Here is a 21483-nt window from a genome sequence, read left to right as displayed (position 1 = left end):
AAAAAACAGTAAGACGCACAAAATCAATCTTTTCCCAAAGGAAACCTTCCACAAAGGGGACCACGGTGTTCTACAATGCAGAAATACGGATTCAGGAAGAATCAACACCACCACCAGATAATGGAGAGAGGTGTAAACCAAACCACGAAGCTAAAGAATTCCATTTCCAGATGTGGCGTTAAGATTTTATGACTTTGTAAGTCCAAACAAGAAGATAAATACTTGTGCAAAAACAAAGTTAGAGTATAACAAATTACAGCCACACTTCCATCTTCAACTATTCCTCTTTCTCTATCTTAGGCTACCTTCTTTTCTAATGGAGACTTGTGGGCTGTGCAAATACAAACAGACATCAGGAAGCCGGGAGCAGGTCAGTCTGCTGTGCCTCATCCCTTCTGGCTGCTGCACCACAGCTGAGCAAACCATTTGTCAAACAGAAATGTACAGTGAGTAGGAATCTTTGGTGTCTTGCTTGGACTATGAAACACGAAAGCAAGGCTGGCTCCTAACAGCTCACCCTGCCCGGGTCAGGTCTCCTGTTGTCATTTCACAGGCCAGCTCTCAATTTCTCATTTGCTCAATACAAAGCTGCTTCAAGATTCCTGAAGCACAAAAGGGCCTCCACTGCGCCACAGCATCACAGGTGTGGTTCCTTCCTCCACTGCCCTGCCTGTGCATGAGGGGCCTGATGAAGACCGAACCAGTGCTCCGGAGGCACAACCAACAGACCTGTGGCTGCCCTCGGGGCTCCACAGAGATGCCCACAAAGCACAGAGAGAGCCGAGGCTTCCAATTTCCCTCCACACCGGCAGGCTCATGTCCGTTACTTGCTTCTCACCTGCAGAACTGGGCCCAAAATAGAGGGGAGTGGAATTTGATATCCATAAAAATCAGTTGTTTATGGTCTCATTTTCAGCTCACAATTATTCTGTGTTTTCCGCTCTTGGTGGTGGTTTAACATGGCTGGGCTCTAAGTATAATCCTGCGTCTTGGAGCAGGCTGCAAAGCAGCAGAGGGTTACTCATACAACACGGTGGGGCCTTCTAATGAACCCCATTACTCAGAAGGCAGCATTTCCATGCAGAGTGAGTCACCAGCAGGCACTTGGCTTTGCAGGGCTCCAGGTGACCTGTTTGCATTTACATCCAAGATCCCGAAGTGGGTTGTACAGTTCCTGTTTCTCTACAAAGTGCAGCTTATTAGCAAAAGCGAATAGAATTTTAAATAATGACCAGTGTTTTTACAGGCTACATTTAGTTTATCTCCCCATCCCACCCAGCTTACCCTCCCTGAAAAAACCCACTATGAAATGGCTTCACAAGATAATCAGTTTGTTTTTATAAAACACTTATAAAAATAATGATGGCTGTCTTCTTACATACATATGTGAGACCATACTTTCTTCATCTGATAAAACTCCTAAAAACCAAAGTAACAGTTTGCATAGGTATACTTAATTTTGTGCAAATCTTACTAAAATAAGGCCATCTTCAGTGTTTAGATAGTGTCATGCTGATTAAAGTAAGCCCTCAAGAAATAAGAAAAGTTCTCTGCATTCCAAATTCTCTCCAAGGACATCCGACTTCCCAGGCAGAGCTGAGACCAGTGGCTCTGCCGGCACCATAAGGCAACACACGTCCTGGAAGTAAAATCCAAAGGGACAGATGATATGTGCTTTCGTGATGGAGGCAGGAGGGGCTCCGTCTTTATTCTTCCTTTATAAAACAGAGGCCAAAATGCAGGAGGCAACAGGACCATCCGCGCAGTTGCAGGTGTACAGTCTTCCTGCGGTGCTGCTGCTGAACAGCTAGGATTCTGACATGGGGCACTTCCGGACATCACTGAACCCCAATATTGCTTGGTGTGATCTGAGCTGCAAGATGAATCACTCAAAGGGATAGGAGAATGACACCCAAAAAATATAAGGAGGAAAAAACGGAGCAAAGAAAACTGCCATGGGAGCAACCAGCTTATGAGACTTACATTCTATATATAACATAAGGTGGAAAGGCCCGGCTAGAGAGAGAGAGGAAAGATACAGAAAATTCCCCTCCCCACAAATCAAGTATTGTCAGGAAACATTAAAGTAGAAATCTTTGTAAGCAGCTTTGCATTTAACATTCAGTCAAGACATTAAACCTTACAAAACAAGAACCTCTATTAAAAAAAAAAAAAAAAAAAAAAGCTAACAACAGGAGTCCTCAAAGTCACCCAGTATCTTGTAGCACAGAATGGAGTGTTCCTGGGCCAAGGCTGCCAGCTCCTTCAGGAACTCTGGGAAGAGGGCAGCAGCCAGCATGGGGTTCCTCACTGGCAGGGGCAGGTTGGGGGGTGCCTCAGCCACCTTGGTTCGGTGGGTCAGGAAGGGCTGAAGCACTCTTGGAGGTCCATCCAAAAGGTTCTTGCCACTTCCTGTCCTGGAAGCCTCCTGAATGGGATCTGAAAGCAGAAAGAAGACCATGATGGCGTCCCTCCATAGCCTTCCCATCCACCCTCTTCAGTGGAGCATGTGTTTGGGGGCAGAGTTGCTGGAGAGTATCTAGTCATGAGTGCAGTTCCTATACTGGACTAAATCCTGAAGATGCAGCCCTTGTGCACTCCATGACACACATATTTGCCCAACAGATATCCTCCAGCATATAGCATGTGATATGAGACTTTCACCCAAAATTCCTTCTAAGGAACTTCAAGCAGAAATCATGGAAAGAACATAGGTTTGTCAAGAACCCTCCATGCCAGAATATGGAAATGGGGAAAACGGACAAAGGCATCTCCTGTCACTGGCTTATTAAGGGGCGATGAGTAGCCCCACCTGCTCTCCCAGCCTCCAATGCTGGGATGACTGTTCTCCCTTTGCCGGTGAAGCCCTGACAGCACAGCATAGCTCCAGCAGGGAGGCTGGGTGAGCTGGGTCACTCCAAGCTCTCTGCAGCGGGTGCTCCAGCCTCTCAGGCTCCCCAGTGACCTCCAGTCTTCTTCTGGCTGGGACCGCCAACGTTTTACATAAAAGGAGAGCGGAAGATTCCTTGAGATCAGCAGAAATAATGGAAGGGAAGTTGGGTGCTGGTAAGACCAGAGTAAGAACTTCCTGCAACCATGGGGAATTAATAGTATCAAATGGCTTAGAAGCCTACATTGAAGGAGGGTTGCCAAGGGTTTCCATCTCAATTTCAATAACATAGGCCTAAGATGAGTTCAAACTTTAACATATCCAAGTGATTTGCATTTTCTTATCAAACTACTTTTTACTAATTAAAATGGTTCAACTTCCCTATTTGATTCCTGAACATCACCAGCCCTCATATATTTGTAGGAATTATTTATGCCTTCCTCTGCCCCCTACCCAAACAATCTCATTACTCCTTATAAATCATTATATTCAAGTTCTTCATTATTTTGGCTGCTTCTTAGAATTCAGTACCATTTTTCAACACTCTTCTCAGAGTGTTGCTTAACTACAGTACTAAAAATTCTTGACATTTATAATACTTTCCACATCTCACTACTATAGTCTTTAGTGTTAAAAAAAAAAACTTCCACTTTCCTGCTTTAAATATCCTTTTAGATTAAGACTTATCACAGCTTTAATGCCATAAAGAACTGAAAAAGTTGCTGAGAATCTGTCTTCTGCTACCTTTCAGCAGAAATTCATGCCCCGGCAACAGAGTGAGCACAAAAGTGTTGATATCACTGAGGTACATGTCAACCTTGGAGAGCACTCCTTCTCATCCCCAACCATAACTCAGGCGCTGTCACTCTCCAAAGCACCCAGCAAAGCTCACAAAGGAAGCTGGCCTGCATTCCAGTGGTGAATGGGACACTGTGGACACTACTCCCAGACCGAGACCTGCACTGTTCATGCTGGTTCCTCCACCTGGAATTCCCTGCCCCATTTCTCTGCTCACCTAAATCTTACTAGCCTTAGAGGCATTATTAGTATAGTGGTTAAGACCACAGAGTCTGCCACTTGCTGGCTGACTTCAGGCAAGTTGCTTTACCTCTCTGTACTTCGATTTCCTCACCTGCCAAAAGCTCATAGAGTTGTTATAAGGATTAAATGAGTCAATAGGTATAAAGTACACAGGGACCTCTGAATGGGTGTCAGCTACCACATCATCCTCATCAGTACAGTTGCCACCAAGTTCACAATGAATTTCCAGTTTCCTGCCCCAGAATTCATTCCTATAGTCTTTATGCCTTCCTCTGCCCTCTACCCAAACAGTCTCATTCTAGCCTCCTCCCCATGTTATTGACCAACTAAGGCCTGCACTGCCCTTCAGCCTCACATTGTTTATGTTTTATCTCCTCTACTAGACTCCAGCCTTTCTCAGGGCTGAGCCCTATCTGATAACATGTCTTTAGCAACCCCTAACACACTTCTATATTCATAGTAGGAGCTAATAAATATTTGCTGAATGAATGAGTGAAAGAACTGATCTCATCAGTCTTCCCTACTCCTGATGCTCCCTACAGCTGCTCATATTCCTCATCTCCCCATTCTCCTTCAAATTCATTCATTCTCTTCTCCCCTAAAAAGGGGTTTTGTGATTCATTTATCTAGCTTGAGCTGTGAATAAAAAGTGTCATTGCTAAGGCTCATTTACTCAGTATGAATCCAAGAATCAGAACTGTCTTCACTAATGAAGACAGGAGAACACCCAGTGAGGGAGACCAGGGGCTGGCCGGGAGATCCATAGCACAATTCCATCAGCGGCTGCAGCATGTTGACCCGGGCTCCCCTCCGGGTTCTTGGCCTTTCAGTGTGTCACCAAGCACCATCAAATTCTCCATTCAAAAGCAAGTAGACCCGAGTTATGGTCCCTACCTGGCCACCAGCTCATCACAGAATGTCTCAGTTTCCATCTCTGTAAACTGGGGACATTACCTACCTGATCTCCCTTCTAGAATTAGTGCCCAGTAAAAGAGCTCTGAACATAAGTAAATACAGTGAACTGTTACTCTGTGGTTTGGAAAGTATTTGAGTAGAAAGAGAAAGGCCTGGCAAATGGCTGAATCTCAGAGACCAACAGCCTCAAGAAGAATAATGTGGAACTGGGAACAGGACATCCGCTTGCTCTGGAGCAGCAGCCACACAGACTTTTACCGCTGTTGGAAGCATTAGTGAGAAGGCTCGTTTTTCACGGGGCTGCCAGGAGGCGAAGGGAATGCAGGGCCTGCATGATGGAGCAGCTCTGGCTGCAGGCGCCTGAGTTACGCCCCTCATAAAAGGGTCCAACAAGCATGCACGAGCACCTGAAGAAAAAGGCAGGGCGGAGGGAAGTATAAATAAATGTCAGAATTAGGAATGGCTTCTGAAATGTTGCCCTGGGTCTGAAAAGCTGCAACAGAAGGTTTTCAAGACTAATACTGGGAAGATTTCAGAAGTGAGGAGAGAGATACGTTATGTGTTCATCTCCCCGGCAGCAGTATTAGGCAAAGGGCAGAGCACGCAGACACTTGGACCACCAAATATTTGGCCCATTACCATAATTCTTCATTGTAAACTGCTCTGCATCCCAGTGAGAACAGGCCTCCCAGATTTGAATCATTTATGGGAAATCACGTCACAGTAAATGCTTCAGAAGTCAGCTTTGTATAAGGGGACAGGAAACTCTCATTCTGTCAGTTAAAGATGCTTTAAGTGGGGGAAGAGTATGACTTGGCTAACCTGCAAAAGTTAGAAAGTTAATCTAAAAAAACTCAAGTGAAAGAAAAGTGTTATATCCAGAGAGAAGATTCTTACAGGTCAAAGCCCTGGAGTGTCACAGACCTTGCTTAAGGAGCATGGAACCCAGCTAACTAATCTGACAACCTTAGGCAGTGAGAACAAGTTCCCCAGGCATATATTTTGCAATCATGGCCTCCAGATACTCTGAAACCAGGACAAGCCCAAGGTGTGAGTGACCCTCACCCTTTCCCTGAATGTGGGGGTTAAGGCTCAGTGTACCCTGAGTATCTAGTGTACCTCAGTGTATCTAGGTTGGTCAGTGTGTACACTCGTCTCTGAATTAGCTAAGATGGGCTCAGGCACTTGAGTTTCACGATCCTGGCTGAATACCCTGGACCTCTAATTTTGGCTTCCTTGATGAAAATGAAGCTAATGGTACCTTTTTTGCCCTTTTCAGAGTGCTATTTGATAATGAAAATTGACCACCTGAGAAAGCACCTTATAAACTGTAAAATACAATGAAGACTAGGCCTTGTCTAGGAGGCTACAGAATGCCCACAACTTGTTGCAGCTCTTCCCATCAAGCGGTAGGGTTTTTGCTCCATTCTTCAATCTGCGCTGGCCCTGTGTCTTGCTTTGGCCAACAGAATGCTGCAGAATGGACCTTACATAAGCTCTGAGTCTGAGCCTCTAAAGATTCCTATGCTTCTGCTCTCACTCTTGGAACCCTATTAACTGTGACATGGACCAGCCTGGGCTACTCTGCCGGATGGTTAGGAACACCCCCATCACCCTCATCACTCCAGCCAACAGCCACGGATGTGAGTGAGGCCATCCTAGACATCCAGCCACCCACTGATGGCAGCCACACAAGCGAGTCCAGGCAAAATCACCCTGGCCCAGATCAGCAAAACACCCAGATGACCACACAGATTCATAAGCAATCATAAATGGCCTTGTGCTAAGCCAATGGGTTTTTGCAGTGGTTTATTATACTGGTAACTGGTGCACCTTCTCTCGCGGGGTGGGTGGCAGCAACATGCGCCCTGTTCAGGAGGAACACAGCTCACACACTGACCACCCGTGTGTCTAAGGAGGCCACGTGGCACCTGAAGTCCACCTTCCCACGGAGGTGCCGGGGCCTCTCCCTCCATGAACGCCTTTGCCTGCTCTTCTCAAAGTCCAACAGCCTGAAGCCCGACTCCTCACTTTACCAGTGGCACATGGCCTACCTTTCTTTCAAACCCTACCTTGCAGTACCCTAAGGGCTCATCACAACCCAAGTTCTGGCTTCAGCTAGAAAGCACCTAAGAGATGGAGAACAAATCCTTCATTGAAAAGTCAAGGGACATTGGGCCTGTGAGGTAAAGCGAGCAAGATCAAATAGCTGCACAGGGGCAGCGTCAGGCCTTCAGAGTTCTGGGTTCTTTCCAGCTTCTTTGAAAGGTGGAACAATCGCCCTGAGTTTCATTTCCGCCACTCACTGCCAGTCTTGTTTCTGATCACTTGCCTTTGGCCCAGGACCAAGAGCCTTACTCTCTCCATTGTTCATCTGCCACAAAGAAGCCTGATTGGTCTGTGTGTGGAAAAGTAAAAGCCAGTGCAATATGTGGCATTCCTACTTTGCTCCTACCAAGGCCTAAGTTACAGCTCAGGGGACAATGGTCAGCAAATCGGTCCAACCAGAGCTTAGATAAGGTAAAGCAGCAGTGGTGCTCCCAGGCCTGGCCAGCCATTCTCAGCGCTCCTACTAGCACTGACCCATCCCCTGCCCCCACCCCTCACTCTGCCAGGGCCCTGGCCTAACGCCTCCTCTAGAGCTCATAAAAAGGCACTCTGAGAGGTTTTAGGCTGAGCATAAACTGTACTTCTCACAGTCCAAACCGTTTTTTTGTTTTGTTTTTTGTTTTACCTCCTAGGGCCCTAAAGCACACTTATTTTTGGCCCAAGAGCCTCTGAAAACATAATAAAGAGAACACATGCCCTCCTCAGGACAGGGCTGCCCAAAAAAATGGCTCGGAGAGTGCACATAATGCCTCTTTCTGGCCCATGTGTGCTGTGTGATTTATTCTAGCCTGATAATACCCTACACGTCAGCTCCTTCCAGGCACCACTCTCAGTTAAAAGACCAAATCCCCTCTAGACCCTCCACAGAGGAAACAGGCCAGGTGTGAGCAAGGGAGACCTTTCTTTAGGATTAAGAATGTGAAGAGGTGGTTCCTCCCTGTTGCATAAAAATGAAAATATCTGAATGCTTCTAGGATCCAGAAGCCAGTGCAGCATCTGTGAACTGAGGCCAGTAGGCTAGGGACGTGGAGGAGGAATTTAAGGAGGGGCGCTGTGGAGAAACCTGGCTTACCTTTGGTTAGTGCCGCAGGGGTCATATCAGACATGTCCACACGGAAGAGCAGGTATTGCTGGGCTTGTATGAGGAGTCCTGGGAAGTCTCTCTCCACAGAGGCAAACTGTTCAATCTTGTTTTTCACAGATGCAAGGACCTGTCAAAACAGCATTACTGATGTTAATGCCTCACCATGAAATTCCACTCTCAGTTATCAATATATCTTGCAGGTACAACCCTCATTATGGGAACTATTATGATGTTAGACATTGGCTCATTTTTAACTGCCTGGGTGTTCTGCATAGGGCACCCTCAAAACATCGAACTAACTGAAGCTCTACAGTTTGTTTAGAATAAACTACACAGTGAGCTTAATAGGACAGGGAAGGAAAGCAAATGAATTAGAGCAGAGATGCCCTACAAACTAGCACCCACAAAATCAACAGGTATGGATGTGGGCTCAGCTAACATACCTGATAGAGAGAGCGGACGCTTGGCTGGAAGACCATGTTGGTGTTGAGCAGAAAGGAGCGCAGGAGTGGCTGGGGGTAGCTGGCTAGCTGAGTAATGATCCCAATAAGCAGCAAATTAACATGTAAAGAGTTCTCCAGCATGTTCTCCAGCTTTGACAGGACCACGCTGATGAATGGGCCTGCAGGAAGAACATAAGGCTTCAGGGCTGGCTGGGCTCACACGGACGCCTTTCCCTGACAACGGCAGAACCATCGGTGCCACAGCTCCCAAACCACCACGGGCCTGCAGGTGCAAGCCAGCCAGCAAATACGGCCAAGTTTTCTCCTGCCTTGAGACCAAAACAGAAAACAAACCACCACGGCAAAAAGAAAACAGAAAAATAGGCATGGCTACTGACATTTTGACTCCATGAGCAGTTTTGATACTTATTAAAATTATCACAGACCTCAAAAAAAAAAAAAACAAATAATTTAACTTTTTAAAATTAAAATATGCTTTTCTACATTGTTCCTGTATTTCTTGGGGCTGCCAGTGCTTAACACATGACAGCCATCATCTCATGATGCACAGACTGTATGGACTGTAGTGTTTCATGTAAGCACCAGAGGCCATTGAAAGTCTTAGTAACGAAACATCTGTGTAAAGAACACCAAAAATGCACAAACTATGTTTATCAAATAGCAACACTGAGAACAGGGGTTGTCTATCCTGAACAAGCACACTGAGAAAAATTTGGTTTTGTCAAGTGTCGTAATGTGGAACAATTAAAAAAAGTAGGTGAGAGGTGGAGGAGCGCCTGGTTATAACCTTAGCAACTCAGTAACCACACCTGAATTTTCAGAGGAGAGAGAAAAGGGTGTCAGTTTTGGGAGATATAGTTCGGTGTGTCATAGATTTCTTAAAAAAGAAAATCCGTATGACTACAAAAGCAGTCATTTTAAAAAAGCAGTTAAAAAAATTAGTCATGCAAAAGCAGTCCATTAAAAAAAAATAGGCAAAATGAAGTTTCTGCTACTTTGGGTCACTAGAAAATTAATATGCTTTGAGTTCACTGAGGGCAGGGAAAACCAAAAATAAATCTGGCATTAATAAACTTACTTGAAGATACTTTAAATTTTTACCATAAAAGTGTTTTATTAAACACAATCAATGAGAATTTTGCATTTCCCTTGGTGGAGCTATTGATGATGCTACTAAACCATGACATGTTTATAACAAAAGCACACATCCCTTGATAAATAAGCCATGCCTTATGAAGATGTCACCAACATTACAAAAACATACTTCATCACAAGATGCTTCATTCAGAAGCCCTGGTAGCATAAGAGAGTAAAACCCTTTGCAAGGAACAGAAGCTCTGTGTGTAGAATGGGAACACGAAACCGAAACCTTTACCACACAGGAGGGGAAGAGGGTAACTGCAATATCTCTGTCTCCAGGAACACCGGGGATATCTCTAAGGGATCTCAACACAAGAGGCACCATCCCCTCATGTGTGGCATTTAGCCTCAACTTCCCCATCCTTGGGATGGGAGGCAGAGGTCTTTAGTCACTTTCCATGACATAAGAGGTCAATGAACTCTTCAGATAGAGACTCTTTGGAGATGCTTACAAACAACTGGGAGACTTTGCCAAACACATTTGGAAACTCTGGATAGGGACCCCAGTTTGAAAGCAATGAATGGTTTTCCCATAAAGAACCCCAGAAATGTCAATGGTAACTCTCAAGGCATCACAACACAATTCTGGCTTTCCAGGTAGATCTAGAGGGGGAAGGCTGCTGTCCTCAGCTTCCTCTCTCCTGCTCCCCTACAGTCCCTGGCTCAGCATCTATTTCCTTCCAGATGGAGCAAAAGCAGGTGAATTAAGACATACTTAGGTGGCCAGAGTCTTCTGTAAAACATATGACCCTAAAATGATCCCTCAACTTCTCTTCCCCAGTCCCAGACTGTGCCTGGCCACATCCAGCCATCCTACAAACTCTAAACTGCTGACCATGCAGTGACCAGGGGAGACCATCCACAGGACATCACTACTATAAGGGGTGAGGTGAAGTGGGAGGTTTCCCACAAGCTTGAATCCCATTCCCTGTGGAGAGGAAGATGATGTCATCATTGACCTATGTGAATGACAGACTATTATTAGGTCAAGGCCAGTAGACTGTAATGATACAAATGGAGTCCACTTTGACATTATAATTAGTGTCCGCTAATTAAATGACTCATCACTTGGGCGTGTGCAATAAAAAATGTGTTAAAACTTTCAAATTCCTACTTTATTCTTAGTTTCTAGCACTACAAAAAAAAAAAATCCCGCTTAACAAAAAGTGCGTAGGGGGATCTGGTAAGCAGCCGAAAATCGAAAGACTCAGCACAATTCAGGAAGCTGCAGGTGTGTCTGGAAGACAGTGGTTTTATTTTCTTCCCACATCTCCTAGGAGCACACATAGACTTCCCCGCCTCACAAAGTATTACATTCTTCAAAGTCACTGAGACTATCTCCACTGTGCCTCCTGTCATCCACTCACCGCTCTCCGCTGTTCCCCTGCCTCCATCGAACCTGCACCCTCTTCCTGCACTTCCCCTGTCCAAGAATGGAGCAGCCGTCGATTCTGTGCCTCCACTCAGCAAATTCTACCCTGGACATATCTCCTGATGTGGACCTGAAGCTCCACCTCCCCTGCTCCGCTGCCTGAGGTCAGTCTCATTTCTGGTCTGGACTCCAGCAACAGTATTTCTATGTTAATAGAGATTTAATTTAATTATTATTGAAAACAGTTATTAAGCACATCCTATCTGCCAGGCAGTGTGCTGAGCACTTTTCATGTATCAACTCACTCAAGATTCAAAACAACCCTAGGAAGTATATTTACTATTTATCCCCATTTAAAGAGGAGGCAGAATGCTAAGTGAACCCACCTTTGAATAATAGAATTTTAATTCGCACCACCTGTTCCAGTGCTCTTACCCAACACATTATCTTGCCTGCCAAGGAGAGAGAGAGAGAGAGGCAGAAAGAGAGAGACAGAGAGAGACCTAGCATTTTTAACAATACACCCAGGAGACCACACCTCGTATCAACACATACAGAGCTCATCTCAGGACCACAAAACATTAGATTGCCAGGGTGTTGCACAAGCAAGTCAGTCTCCCACCGGTGGGTATTTGGGTTGTTTCCAGTCTTCTTCTATTCTAAACAATGCTGCAATGAACATCCTTGTATGTACACCTCAGCATACAGTGTGAATACAGCTCTGAGGACATTCCTAGAAACAGAATGACTAGATAAAGGCACTGGCACATTCTGAATTCTGACACGGCAATAAGGGTGTCTCACTTGTTTTTCCTGGCACCAACTTCTCCCCACTCCAGTGCTCAGCACACACTCCTACCAAAGCTGGCCTTTTCAGATCCAGTCACATCATTCCTCAACTTTATACTCCAGGGGCTTCTTCAGTGACAGGGCACAAGGTTTCCATCCCTCAGCTTGGCCCAAAGGCCCTCCATAAGCTGGCACCAACCAAGCTTTCTGCCTTTCTCTCCCACCTCCCCACCCCACATAAACCATGCGGTCACACCCCACAGGCTGGCAGGCTCTTCAGTCTCCTCCTGCTGTCTCCTCTGTCTGGACTATCATTCTCACCTGCTTTCACCTGGGGACTTCCTTGCACTGTCCATCCCTCTCCTCTGTGAGGCCAGTCCCACTCCCCTCACTGGGTTCCCACTGGACTTGGCATATGACAACTAATCATGCATTTCCCACTAAGAGAGTACACCTCTTTGTTGGGGTCTCCTCTGAAAGTCTGTGAATTCCTTTAATGTTGTGTCCTTATTTCCTAGCATAGCACCTGCCAAACATCAGGGGATCAATAAAAGATTGCTGAACACATGAATAAATAAAATTAGACAAATGGAATGCTTTGATTTTGCTGGGAAGTGAACTCATTTCAGTGGAAATCAGATGCCCTGGAGAGAAGAAGTTAAGCCTAATGCTACAGAACACACTCAGAAGTTCAGAAACTATAAAGCAGACATACATGGGAAGAGAGATGTTTCCTAAAGCTGTGTACAAGGTTCAAAGGAGGAAAAAGGAAGGTTTTAGTGACAATTACCTGTATGTATCAAAGAGCTTGCAGTATGTTTTGTCAGTTCTCAGGTGTATTATATGTAAAATATTGATGTTATTTAATTGGTTGTTGGATTTGCTTTTTTTTTTTTTTTTACCTTGCCCTGAGCTATACTTTCTTTCCTCTATTTACACATTTCCCAGGAATGAAGCTCCTCTGTAAGAAAGCTGGAATTCTAAAGAATAATCTTCATGGCCATGGGTAGTCCGGATGTCCTACGAGAAGGCAAGCTGTGACATGCCAAGTTACTGCTGCCCTTTCCCTCCAAGTGAACTCTTCCAGCTCCCCCTTCCCTGTCCCCCTTATCAACTGCGAAAATGAGATTATCTAATCCATTTTACTTATGATTGACTGACTGATTGAATTTTAATTAAAACTCATTCACACTGAAACGTTATCTCAACTAGAACCGCAAGCCCTTAATTGTGGAATTAAAAGCTTTCTTCCTGTATATACAAATCTTCAGGCATCAGTAAATAGATGAATAAATATTGGAGGAGGAGGCTGGAAAAGCTCCTTGAAATCACATAAGCCTACTTGGCTGGCTGGACCAGAAGGCAATCTGTTATCATCTATTTTGGGTTACTCCAAGAGGTAGGAGCACAGTCTCTCCTCACCAAGCTTCTCCAGGGAGCTACCTGTCATAAAATGAATAATGACCTCCCAGTATCTCATTCAGTCCTCACAGGAGCAAATGGAAGGCCTGGGATGCTAAGGCCACATGCTGCTAAATGCTAGAGCCAGGACTCAACCCCTGGCCTGGCTCCAAAACCACTGTCGCCCTCCGTTGCTACTATCTTCCAGCCCCTCTCCTTGCTACCTAAACACCATCCAGTGGTCCCACCCTGGCCCTCCCTGGGCTTAGTATGCCATCTCATCTATGGCGATTCCCATTGCACCATGATTTGTAAATGCAGATTTTGTTGGCTAATATTTAATGATGTTTTCTATCATAGGTCTTCACCCCAACCTGCCTATCTGTAAATCCTACCCTATCCCTTTACCTCTTGCAAGATTTCTACCTGTGGCTGGTGGTGTATCATTGAACACACACACTCTTTCAAAGCGCTCTTAGTTGATGTGGGTCCACTCCACTTATTTTTGGATAAAGATTTTGTGATTCTCTGAAATGAGCTCCCAGGCAAAGGCACAGCTAACCCCGATGCCTCTGATGTGTGCACAGCTACTGTCACCCAACAAGGACTCTGAGCATCTATTCTGTGCTCTGTTCACTCTTCCAGTGCTACAGATAGAGCTCCACCCTCACAGAGCATGCATTCTACTCGGGGAGACAGTCATTTGTTAAAAATAAATGTAAATAAGTGCTAAGGAGAAAAATAAGTTAGTTACACTAGAATAAATGAAGTCATTAAATAAGAAGTCTGGATTCTTGTGTGGTTTAATCAGTCCTACTATTTTAACACTGACATATCAAAAGAAGTTACTAAGTAATAAAATCTAACCCCTAGCTTGAGAAATAAATAAGATAATCATTGCAAGAACAGCAAAATAAAAATAAAGTCACCCCTCTTTGCTCTTGACAAAAACATTTTCAGCCCTCTGTTAGACAAACCGATCATATTCCTTACCTTTGCCTACCTTACTTTCCTGTTCCAATACATACAAGTACTTTCAAAAGCAGAAACCACAAAGCAATGTAAGATGGTCACCTGTGAATGGGGTGCTTTGAGTCCTCACGGGATGGCGACTGGCAAAGGCAGCCTCCTCTCTCCCCACAAACGGGGAAAGCACAGTCTCTACAGCAGGTGTCTCCGCTATAAAAGAGTCAAAGTCATCCTCCTCCTCTTCTAGCTCCTTCTTCCCCTCCTCCTCCTTTTCTCCTTTGCTCTCTTCTTCCTTCCCTTCTTCCTCCTTAGTGAGAAGCAAGGGATCAGGTGTGGGGAAATTCTGTTCCATCAAGCCCTCGGCGCTGGAATCCAGCTCTTTAATGATTTGGTCATACTGGGCAATGAGATCCTCGCTCTCCGGGTTGGCGGCTGTCAGGTTAGAGCTGTCCTCTGCCTCAGGGGCAGGGGATGCTAACTCTGAGTTGGATTCTGTGGCTGCTTCAGGTTCCCTCTCTTGCTTTGGCTCCATGGGCTCACTGTGAAATGGGTCTGAATTGTCCCTATTGCACTCCTCCTCTGAATCTGTCGCTGGCTGGGTGCTGAGGAGGGAGCCGTTGTTGATGGAAACACTCTGAATTTCAGCCTGGGCTTCAGCTGGTGGTCTAGCAGCTTCCTCCTGAGAATCCTTCACGTCCTCGGAGTCCTTCTCAGCACACAGCCTGTACACCATCACATCATCCTGAAAGTCCGACTCTTCTATGTAGGACCCTTTGAAGAGCAGGATGGCATTCTTCTTCATCTCCTGGATGTGTTTTGGGGGATCAATGGGTGCTGGGGGGCGTGAAACCTCCAGATCATCATAAGGCCCAGGGGAGCCCATGTCAGCCCCTGAGGAGATTCCAGTGTCATAGCTGTCATCCCATTCCAGCTCTGTCTGGCTCTTGTCCTTTCTGGGAGCTAGCTGAGGTCCCGTCTTCCTGGGGAATTGTTGCGGGAGCCCGAACACAGGGCAGGCCGAGCTCACACTGCCCTCCTCCGTCAGACCCTGGAGAAACGTCTCAGGGTCGGGGGAGTCGCCATCATACAGGGCGGACCAGACACGGCAGTCCCTCATGCAGCGGAGGATGTTGGTGTGGGCCTCCCACAGGTACTGCAGGTAGCTGATGTCCAAGGCTTTCCCATACTCCACAATGCAGGCTGACGGGGAGAACGCTTCAGGAAATGGCCACTCCACAGGTCCTGCACAGGAGGCAGAGGTCCATTAGAACAAGGGAGGTGTGGGGACAAAGGTAGTGGATGGGGGTGTGATCCATTTAGGCTAAGACTGTGTCTTGCCAGCTACTTTGGGTCTAATTATATCTGATTAAACAACCTCTGAATAATATGGTTAGATTGTAAGAAGGAAAGATTAATAATAGAAACTCTACCCTCACAGAAGATAGAAAACCAATATAGCCAGTCAATAGTGGCTATAGCCAATGGAAATCTATTATCTGGTACGAGTCATTAGAGAAAGAAGAGCTGATGATAGCAATCTCTCAGGTTGTTGAGAGGATTAAATTAGGTAATACACCTGATACAGTACCTGCCACAGAGTAATAACCTTAAAGTTTTTTACTTTGAATCTAAAGTGGAAGGCTGATAATCCATGAATTTGAGAACCAGACTTTTTGTAGAAAAATCCTGGGTTTTTAGAAAAGCCTATTAACTCATTCTGCCTTCCTGGGGACTATCGAGGATGCTGATATTATCAAATGGTCTCTTAAAGTAAAATCATATTCACTACAAAAGTCATTTTAACCTAAGAATGCTGCTCATGTTACCATGACTGCCTTTGATGTTAAAAGTTCCAACTTCACTACTGAAATAGCTGTGAAAATATCTTCCTATAAGTTTACATTTTCCCTCAAAAGAAAAAGACTGAGGGAAAAATATATAGTCTATCATTTCTTAAACATCTAGTATGATGCAGGTGCTTTATCAATGCTATCTAAGTTAATTCTCCCAATGATCCTGTATGGTAGATATTATTTTCTCCATTTTCAGATAAAGAAATTGAGGCTCAGAGATGAAAGAATGCCCAACCCAAATTGTGGAAGAGCCACAATTCAAGCACAGGCAATTTCACACCGACCTCCATTCTTACTTCAGTGCCACATCTTTGCAAGCCTCACGTCTCTTCATGCTCTAAATCTCTACCAGACTGGGTCAGAATTGAGCCTTTAAGAATACCCATTTCCAGGGCATTAGGGTAGACATAATTCATATTTTACAGCTCTACTGCTAAAACGTTAGTGTTTATCTCTTATCTATGTTATGTAAAAAGACATCAAATACTACTACTAGCAATATTTATTGTGCACTTACTACATGCCAGGCAGTCTTCTAAGAGCTTTACATGTCTTCACTTGCTTTCCTGAGAATAACCCTTTGAAGTAGGTACTATTTTACAGATAAGAAAAAAAATTTAGAAAACTTAAGTAATTTGCCCAAGAAAGTAGTAGAACCAAGACACAGAACCAAGATGCAGAACCTGAATTTTGGCTCTGCTACTTTCTTGGGAAAATTATTTACCCCTGTACAGTAATTACTCTGGCTAGCTAGCTAGCTATGTCACCACACATCCATTAGGGCATTTATCTGCTGTAAGGCAATTCCAGGGGCAGGAGAGTAGAAAGAACATGGAATCTGGAACCAGAGAACCTACTTAGCTGTATAACCATGAACAAGTCAATTCCTCTCTGAGTTTGTTTATTCATCTGTAAAATGGGAATACTACCTTCTTCAAAGCATTAAAAGTGATCACACAGGGAAAGAAGTTGGCAAGTTATGGAGAATCATAGGTTTAACTTGAATTTTGAATTCTGAGGCAAGGCTAGCCACAGAATCATTCTTGAAAAAACTTTCATAGTAAATTTAGAAAAGACATCAATTTTTAAATATGTTTTTAAAACAATTTTTAGGTATGAAAATACAAAATATCCATACTAACCTGCCTAATAGGAAAATACAATTAAATTACATAAATTGCTAATTTCCATGCATCTTTATATAAAGACAAAGAATCAGTAAGACAACCTTAATCTCTACAAATTACATTAATATCAAACATACTGACATTTTCTTAGTCAAGTAACCCAGCTTTTAAATACACTTTATCTAAGAAAATTATAGCTAGGTGGACAGAATGACATTGTTGGCATGGATATCAGAATACAAACTGGAAACGCTTGACTCAACACCAGGACTGGGGATTTCCTAGTGGTCACAGGACATGCAGAAAGTTCCTGAATTGAAACAGCCATATGACCATCAAAGATACACAAATGCCCCCTTGCTCCAGCTGCCTGCCAGAGAGCCAAGGTTGACAGAGATGGCCATTTCAATTTTGCTTGTATGAGGGGAACCATAGCTGGCAAATAGCACCGAGCATCATAACCCCTGTAAAGTGTTTATGGCAGCCTTCCTCATTAGGTCAATCAAATGCATGCGATTCCGCTGTCATATCACAAATTTCAAGTTTTATAGTCATATACAATAATATGTAAATCCTTATGACAGATTTCTATAAGTGGCTCATTTTAGAAATTAAAATAAGGGCTGATTCTGTCTCAGTAATAGCCATCTCCACACCTCTCACCCCTGTCTTGTTTCCGAAGACAAGCTAGCACACGTTTTCACATTTTGACTCTGAGGATCCCACTAGAAAGTCCACATAAAATAAAGATCTGGCAACACTACGTAATGTCTGGGCACGTCAATGAACACTGATTACAACGTGTCCATAACTCCTTACAAAGCAGAAAAGGATCCCAACTAGTCATTCATAAAAAAAATGGGACCCACTACATAATTCCCTGTCCACCCAAAGGGACACACATCCCAAGGCGAGATGAAATGGCATCCTTTGGTTTAAAGATCATCACTAGCGAGTTCCTACCTGAAGTGTCATGCATACACTTCGACCAGAGAATATAATCCCTCTCTTGGTTCCCCAGCGTCAGAGTGATCCCGCTGGAGCAGCAGACAGGAGTCAAGGCAAGCAGCTTGGCCGCAGAAACAGAGTAACAGTCTCTCTCCTTCACAGCCCACCTCTGACTCAGCATCATGTGATTGCAGGGGATCAGATACCTAGAATGACAAAAAGAACCAGCGTTTGGTCTCTGCAATGTCTTGAACCATTACTGGGACTAACTAAACCATAACAGGGACTCCTTGTGGCCAGGGGCAGACTCATCCTCTCCCAGCTCTCAACTGATCATTTCATCAGCCACCAGGGTTTACTCCCTAGCTTAATTTCTTCTGAAAGAACATCCTCTTTACAAAGTACTTAATGTTCTCTACAATTTAGTCTCCAGGAACTTCTGCATCTCTTAAATGATCCCTCTTCACTTCCATGCCTTTGTGCCCACTGTCACCTTTACCTGGCCTGAGATTTCCCCTTTTCTCTGCCTGACCAATGCCTTTCATTCTACAAAGTCCAGCTTCAGTGTCACCTTCTTTGAGAGGGAGCTAATCCCTCCCTCCACTATGCTCGTGGGCCTCTATTAAGCACTATTACCTTGTATCACGATTACTTCAGTGTCTACCTCCTCAATATAATGTGCTACCACAGCAAGGAGTTGCTTCGATCATTTCTCTTATAATCCCAGAAACTCTGGCTCATCGCAGGCACTGAATGGCAACAGCAAACAACCACCCCATAGTGTAAACCTTTTCTTTACATTCTCACGGGTGACCAGGAGAAAATATAATGGAAAATGACTCATTGAGGATCACTGGGCCCCATTTCACACAAAACACTTTTGGTTGGTGATCAAAAGCATCTTAGTATCATTATGAACCTGGGGACAAGAAAACCTGAGCAACCATTTCTGACACACCTGGAGCACATCAGTGGGCTTCATGGCTAGAATAAAGTGTGTTTAAATGACTTCTTTTCTTAACAGGGGAAAAAAACATACTGCTTATTTAAACAAAATGGAGCAAATGGGATAAAGAACTTATAGCCAGAGCCCAGCATCACATACATGTGCAGGAGCCAATTACAGATGAGCCCAAGCCCTTATGTGAACAATCACAACCCTTCAATCAGCCAGCATGTTTTTACTTCGGTATTCGGCATTTGAGAAAGAAGCAGTGCAGAGAAAAACAAGATAAGATTAAGCTTTTCATTAAAAAAAGATAAAAAGTACGACTTTCAGGACATGTCTTCAGGCCTGTAAACATTCAACCATCTCCCACACCTCCTGCTGATCCAAATGAGGAAAACCTAAGTTGATATTCACAACTAATCCACCGCAAGAACCAGAGTCAGAGAGGGAAGAAAGATTCTGTTCTCTTTGTGCTACTTGATACTGAAGGTTTTAATAATACTTTCCAGGTATGATATGGCAAACTTGCCACTTAACCTTCAGTTCTCAGAAAAGGCAAACCATCTAGGTAAGGCGGTCCTCATCCCCTCCTCCCACTGTCCCCATGGGCAGATATATATTGTGAACCTGCTATCAGTAAGAACCAGACACACCCTGCAGGTCTGATGTGGTGGCATCTGTTTTCATAAGTGCAGTTTCATGAAAGTAGAAGGTTACAAGAACAAAAAGGAAAGTACGGAACAGGAGGCAAGCCTGTTCTGATTCTTGGTTTAGTTTTGGGGAATTTAGCAATGAGGAAAAATGGATGTTGCAGGCAGAAAATAAAGGAGCTCTTTTCCACAAGGATATCTGTGAGTAGAGACGCTCTGGTAACCAGAAATAACACAGGAGAGAGAAGCATTCTCCCACCTCTGTGTGAACCTGCCAGCTGTGAACAAAGCACAGCTGGACCCCAGTGGGCACCCAGAGAAGGCAATGCTGCTCTAGCACCACAGGAAGGTGCCGGGGTACACAGCAGGAACAGGGGCAGTGGGTTGGGGGGTGGGAAGGGAAGGTAGCAGCAACGAAAGGGATCGGAGCAGGAGAGGGGACCATGGCTGATGCTGCTGTGGCAACCATGGTGGGAGATTTGTTCATGCATATATGTAAGACTCCTCATTTGGGGGTGGGGTACAGTGCCTCATACCTGCAATCCCAGCATTTTGGGAAGCTAAGGTGGGAGGACTGCTTGAGGCCAAGAGTTCAAAACCAGCCTGAGCAACACAGCAAGATCCTGTTTCTATAAAACATAGAAGAGTTAGCCGAGTGTAGTGGTGTGCACCTGTAGTCCCAGCTAGTCGGGAGGCTGAGGTGGGAGGATCACTTGAGCCCAGGATGTAGAGGCTGCAGTGTGCAATGACTACACCACTGCACTCCAGCCTGGGGGACAGAGTGAGATCCTGTCTCTAAAAAACAAAAACAGAGAAACAAAAAAGATTTCTCACTTGGTGATCCCTAGAAGTGATGGGTGATACTTTTGTGTTAGGTTGGGGGTTTAGGGGCGGGTCCAAGGTTTTCTATGAGGTGGCTGGGGTCAGAGCTGGAAAAACCTGTCCTGTAGCCATTGATGTGAACTCTTCCCATAGGCTGGTGAGGCCTAGAGAAATTCCGATTACACAGGATTTATTGTATCCTTATTTTGGTCATTAATTATTTAAGAAATAAACTGCTTCGATGCTTTTATATACTGCTGGAACAGCAATGACTGCTTATGGCTCAAACTAAGCATATTTTATGATTTAAGTTGATATTCATAGATTTTTATTCTTTGAAGTATTAAAAATGGAACACTGGATCAAAGCTAATAAAGCTATTTATCAAATATCACCAGTGGGTAGCTTGAAACTATATTAGAACAAAGACTTATTGGGGAATTGCAACTTTACAAATACATGCTTTCAGTAGAAACTAAAAATTTTCTTCTGAATAGATCAAATTAACGGAGATCCCCTATTGGTTGAAAGAAAGAGGCCGGGCGCGGTGGCTCAAGCCTGTAATCCCAGCACTTTGGGAGGCCGAGACGGGCGGATCACGAGGTCAGGAGATCGAAACCATCCTGGCTAACACGGTGAAACCCCGTCTCTACTAAAAAATACAAAAAACTAGCCGGGTGCGGTGGCGGGGGCCTGTAGTCCCAGCTACTCGGGAGGCTGAGGCAGGAGAATGGCTTGAACCCGGGAGGCGGAGCTTGCAGTGAGCCGAGATCCGGCCATTGCACTCCAACCTGGGCGGCAGAGTGAGACTCCGTCTCAAAAAAAAAAAAAAAAAAAAAAAAGAAAGAAAGAGTCTACGAAACAGGAAATGGGGAGTGTATTCAAATGAATAGCCCAGGGTATTCTGAATGGTGGTTCTCAGAGGTCATTATATTAAGTTAAATAAGCCAGGCACACAAA

General features: G+C 44.6%; 1 protein-coding gene across 1 annotated transcript in view; it reads right to left on the bottom strand.

The window, feature by feature from the left end:
* Positions 1-2093: 2093 nt before the first annotated feature.
* FAM160A1 (family with sequence similarity 160 member A1) overlaps positions 2094-21483 on the bottom strand; it is a 263667-nt gene continuing 244277 nt past the window's right edge. The window contains exons 10-14 of the mRNA XM_025385547.1: positions 18118-18308; positions 14280-15416; positions 8483-8661; positions 8028-8166; positions 2094-2439 (exon numbers count right to left, since the gene is read on the bottom strand). Of these exons, the coding sequence (XP_025241332.1) occupies positions 2186-2439; positions 8028-8166; positions 8483-8661; positions 14280-15416; positions 18118-18308 (1900 nt within the window). The 3' untranslated portion in view covers positions 2094-2185. The remainder of the gene's footprint in view (positions 2440-8027; positions 8167-8482; positions 8662-14279; positions 15417-18117; positions 18309-21483) is intronic.

Source organism: Theropithecus gelada, chromosome 5 (assembly GCF_003255815.1).
Source record: "Theropithecus gelada isolate Dixy chromosome 5, Tgel_1.0, whole genome shotgun sequence".
Lineage (NCBI taxonomy): Eukaryota > Metazoa > Chordata > Mammalia > Primates > Cercopithecidae > Theropithecus > Theropithecus gelada.
Note: the sequence above shows the minus strand (reverse complement) of the source record. Positions and strands in the feature narration are given on the sequence as shown.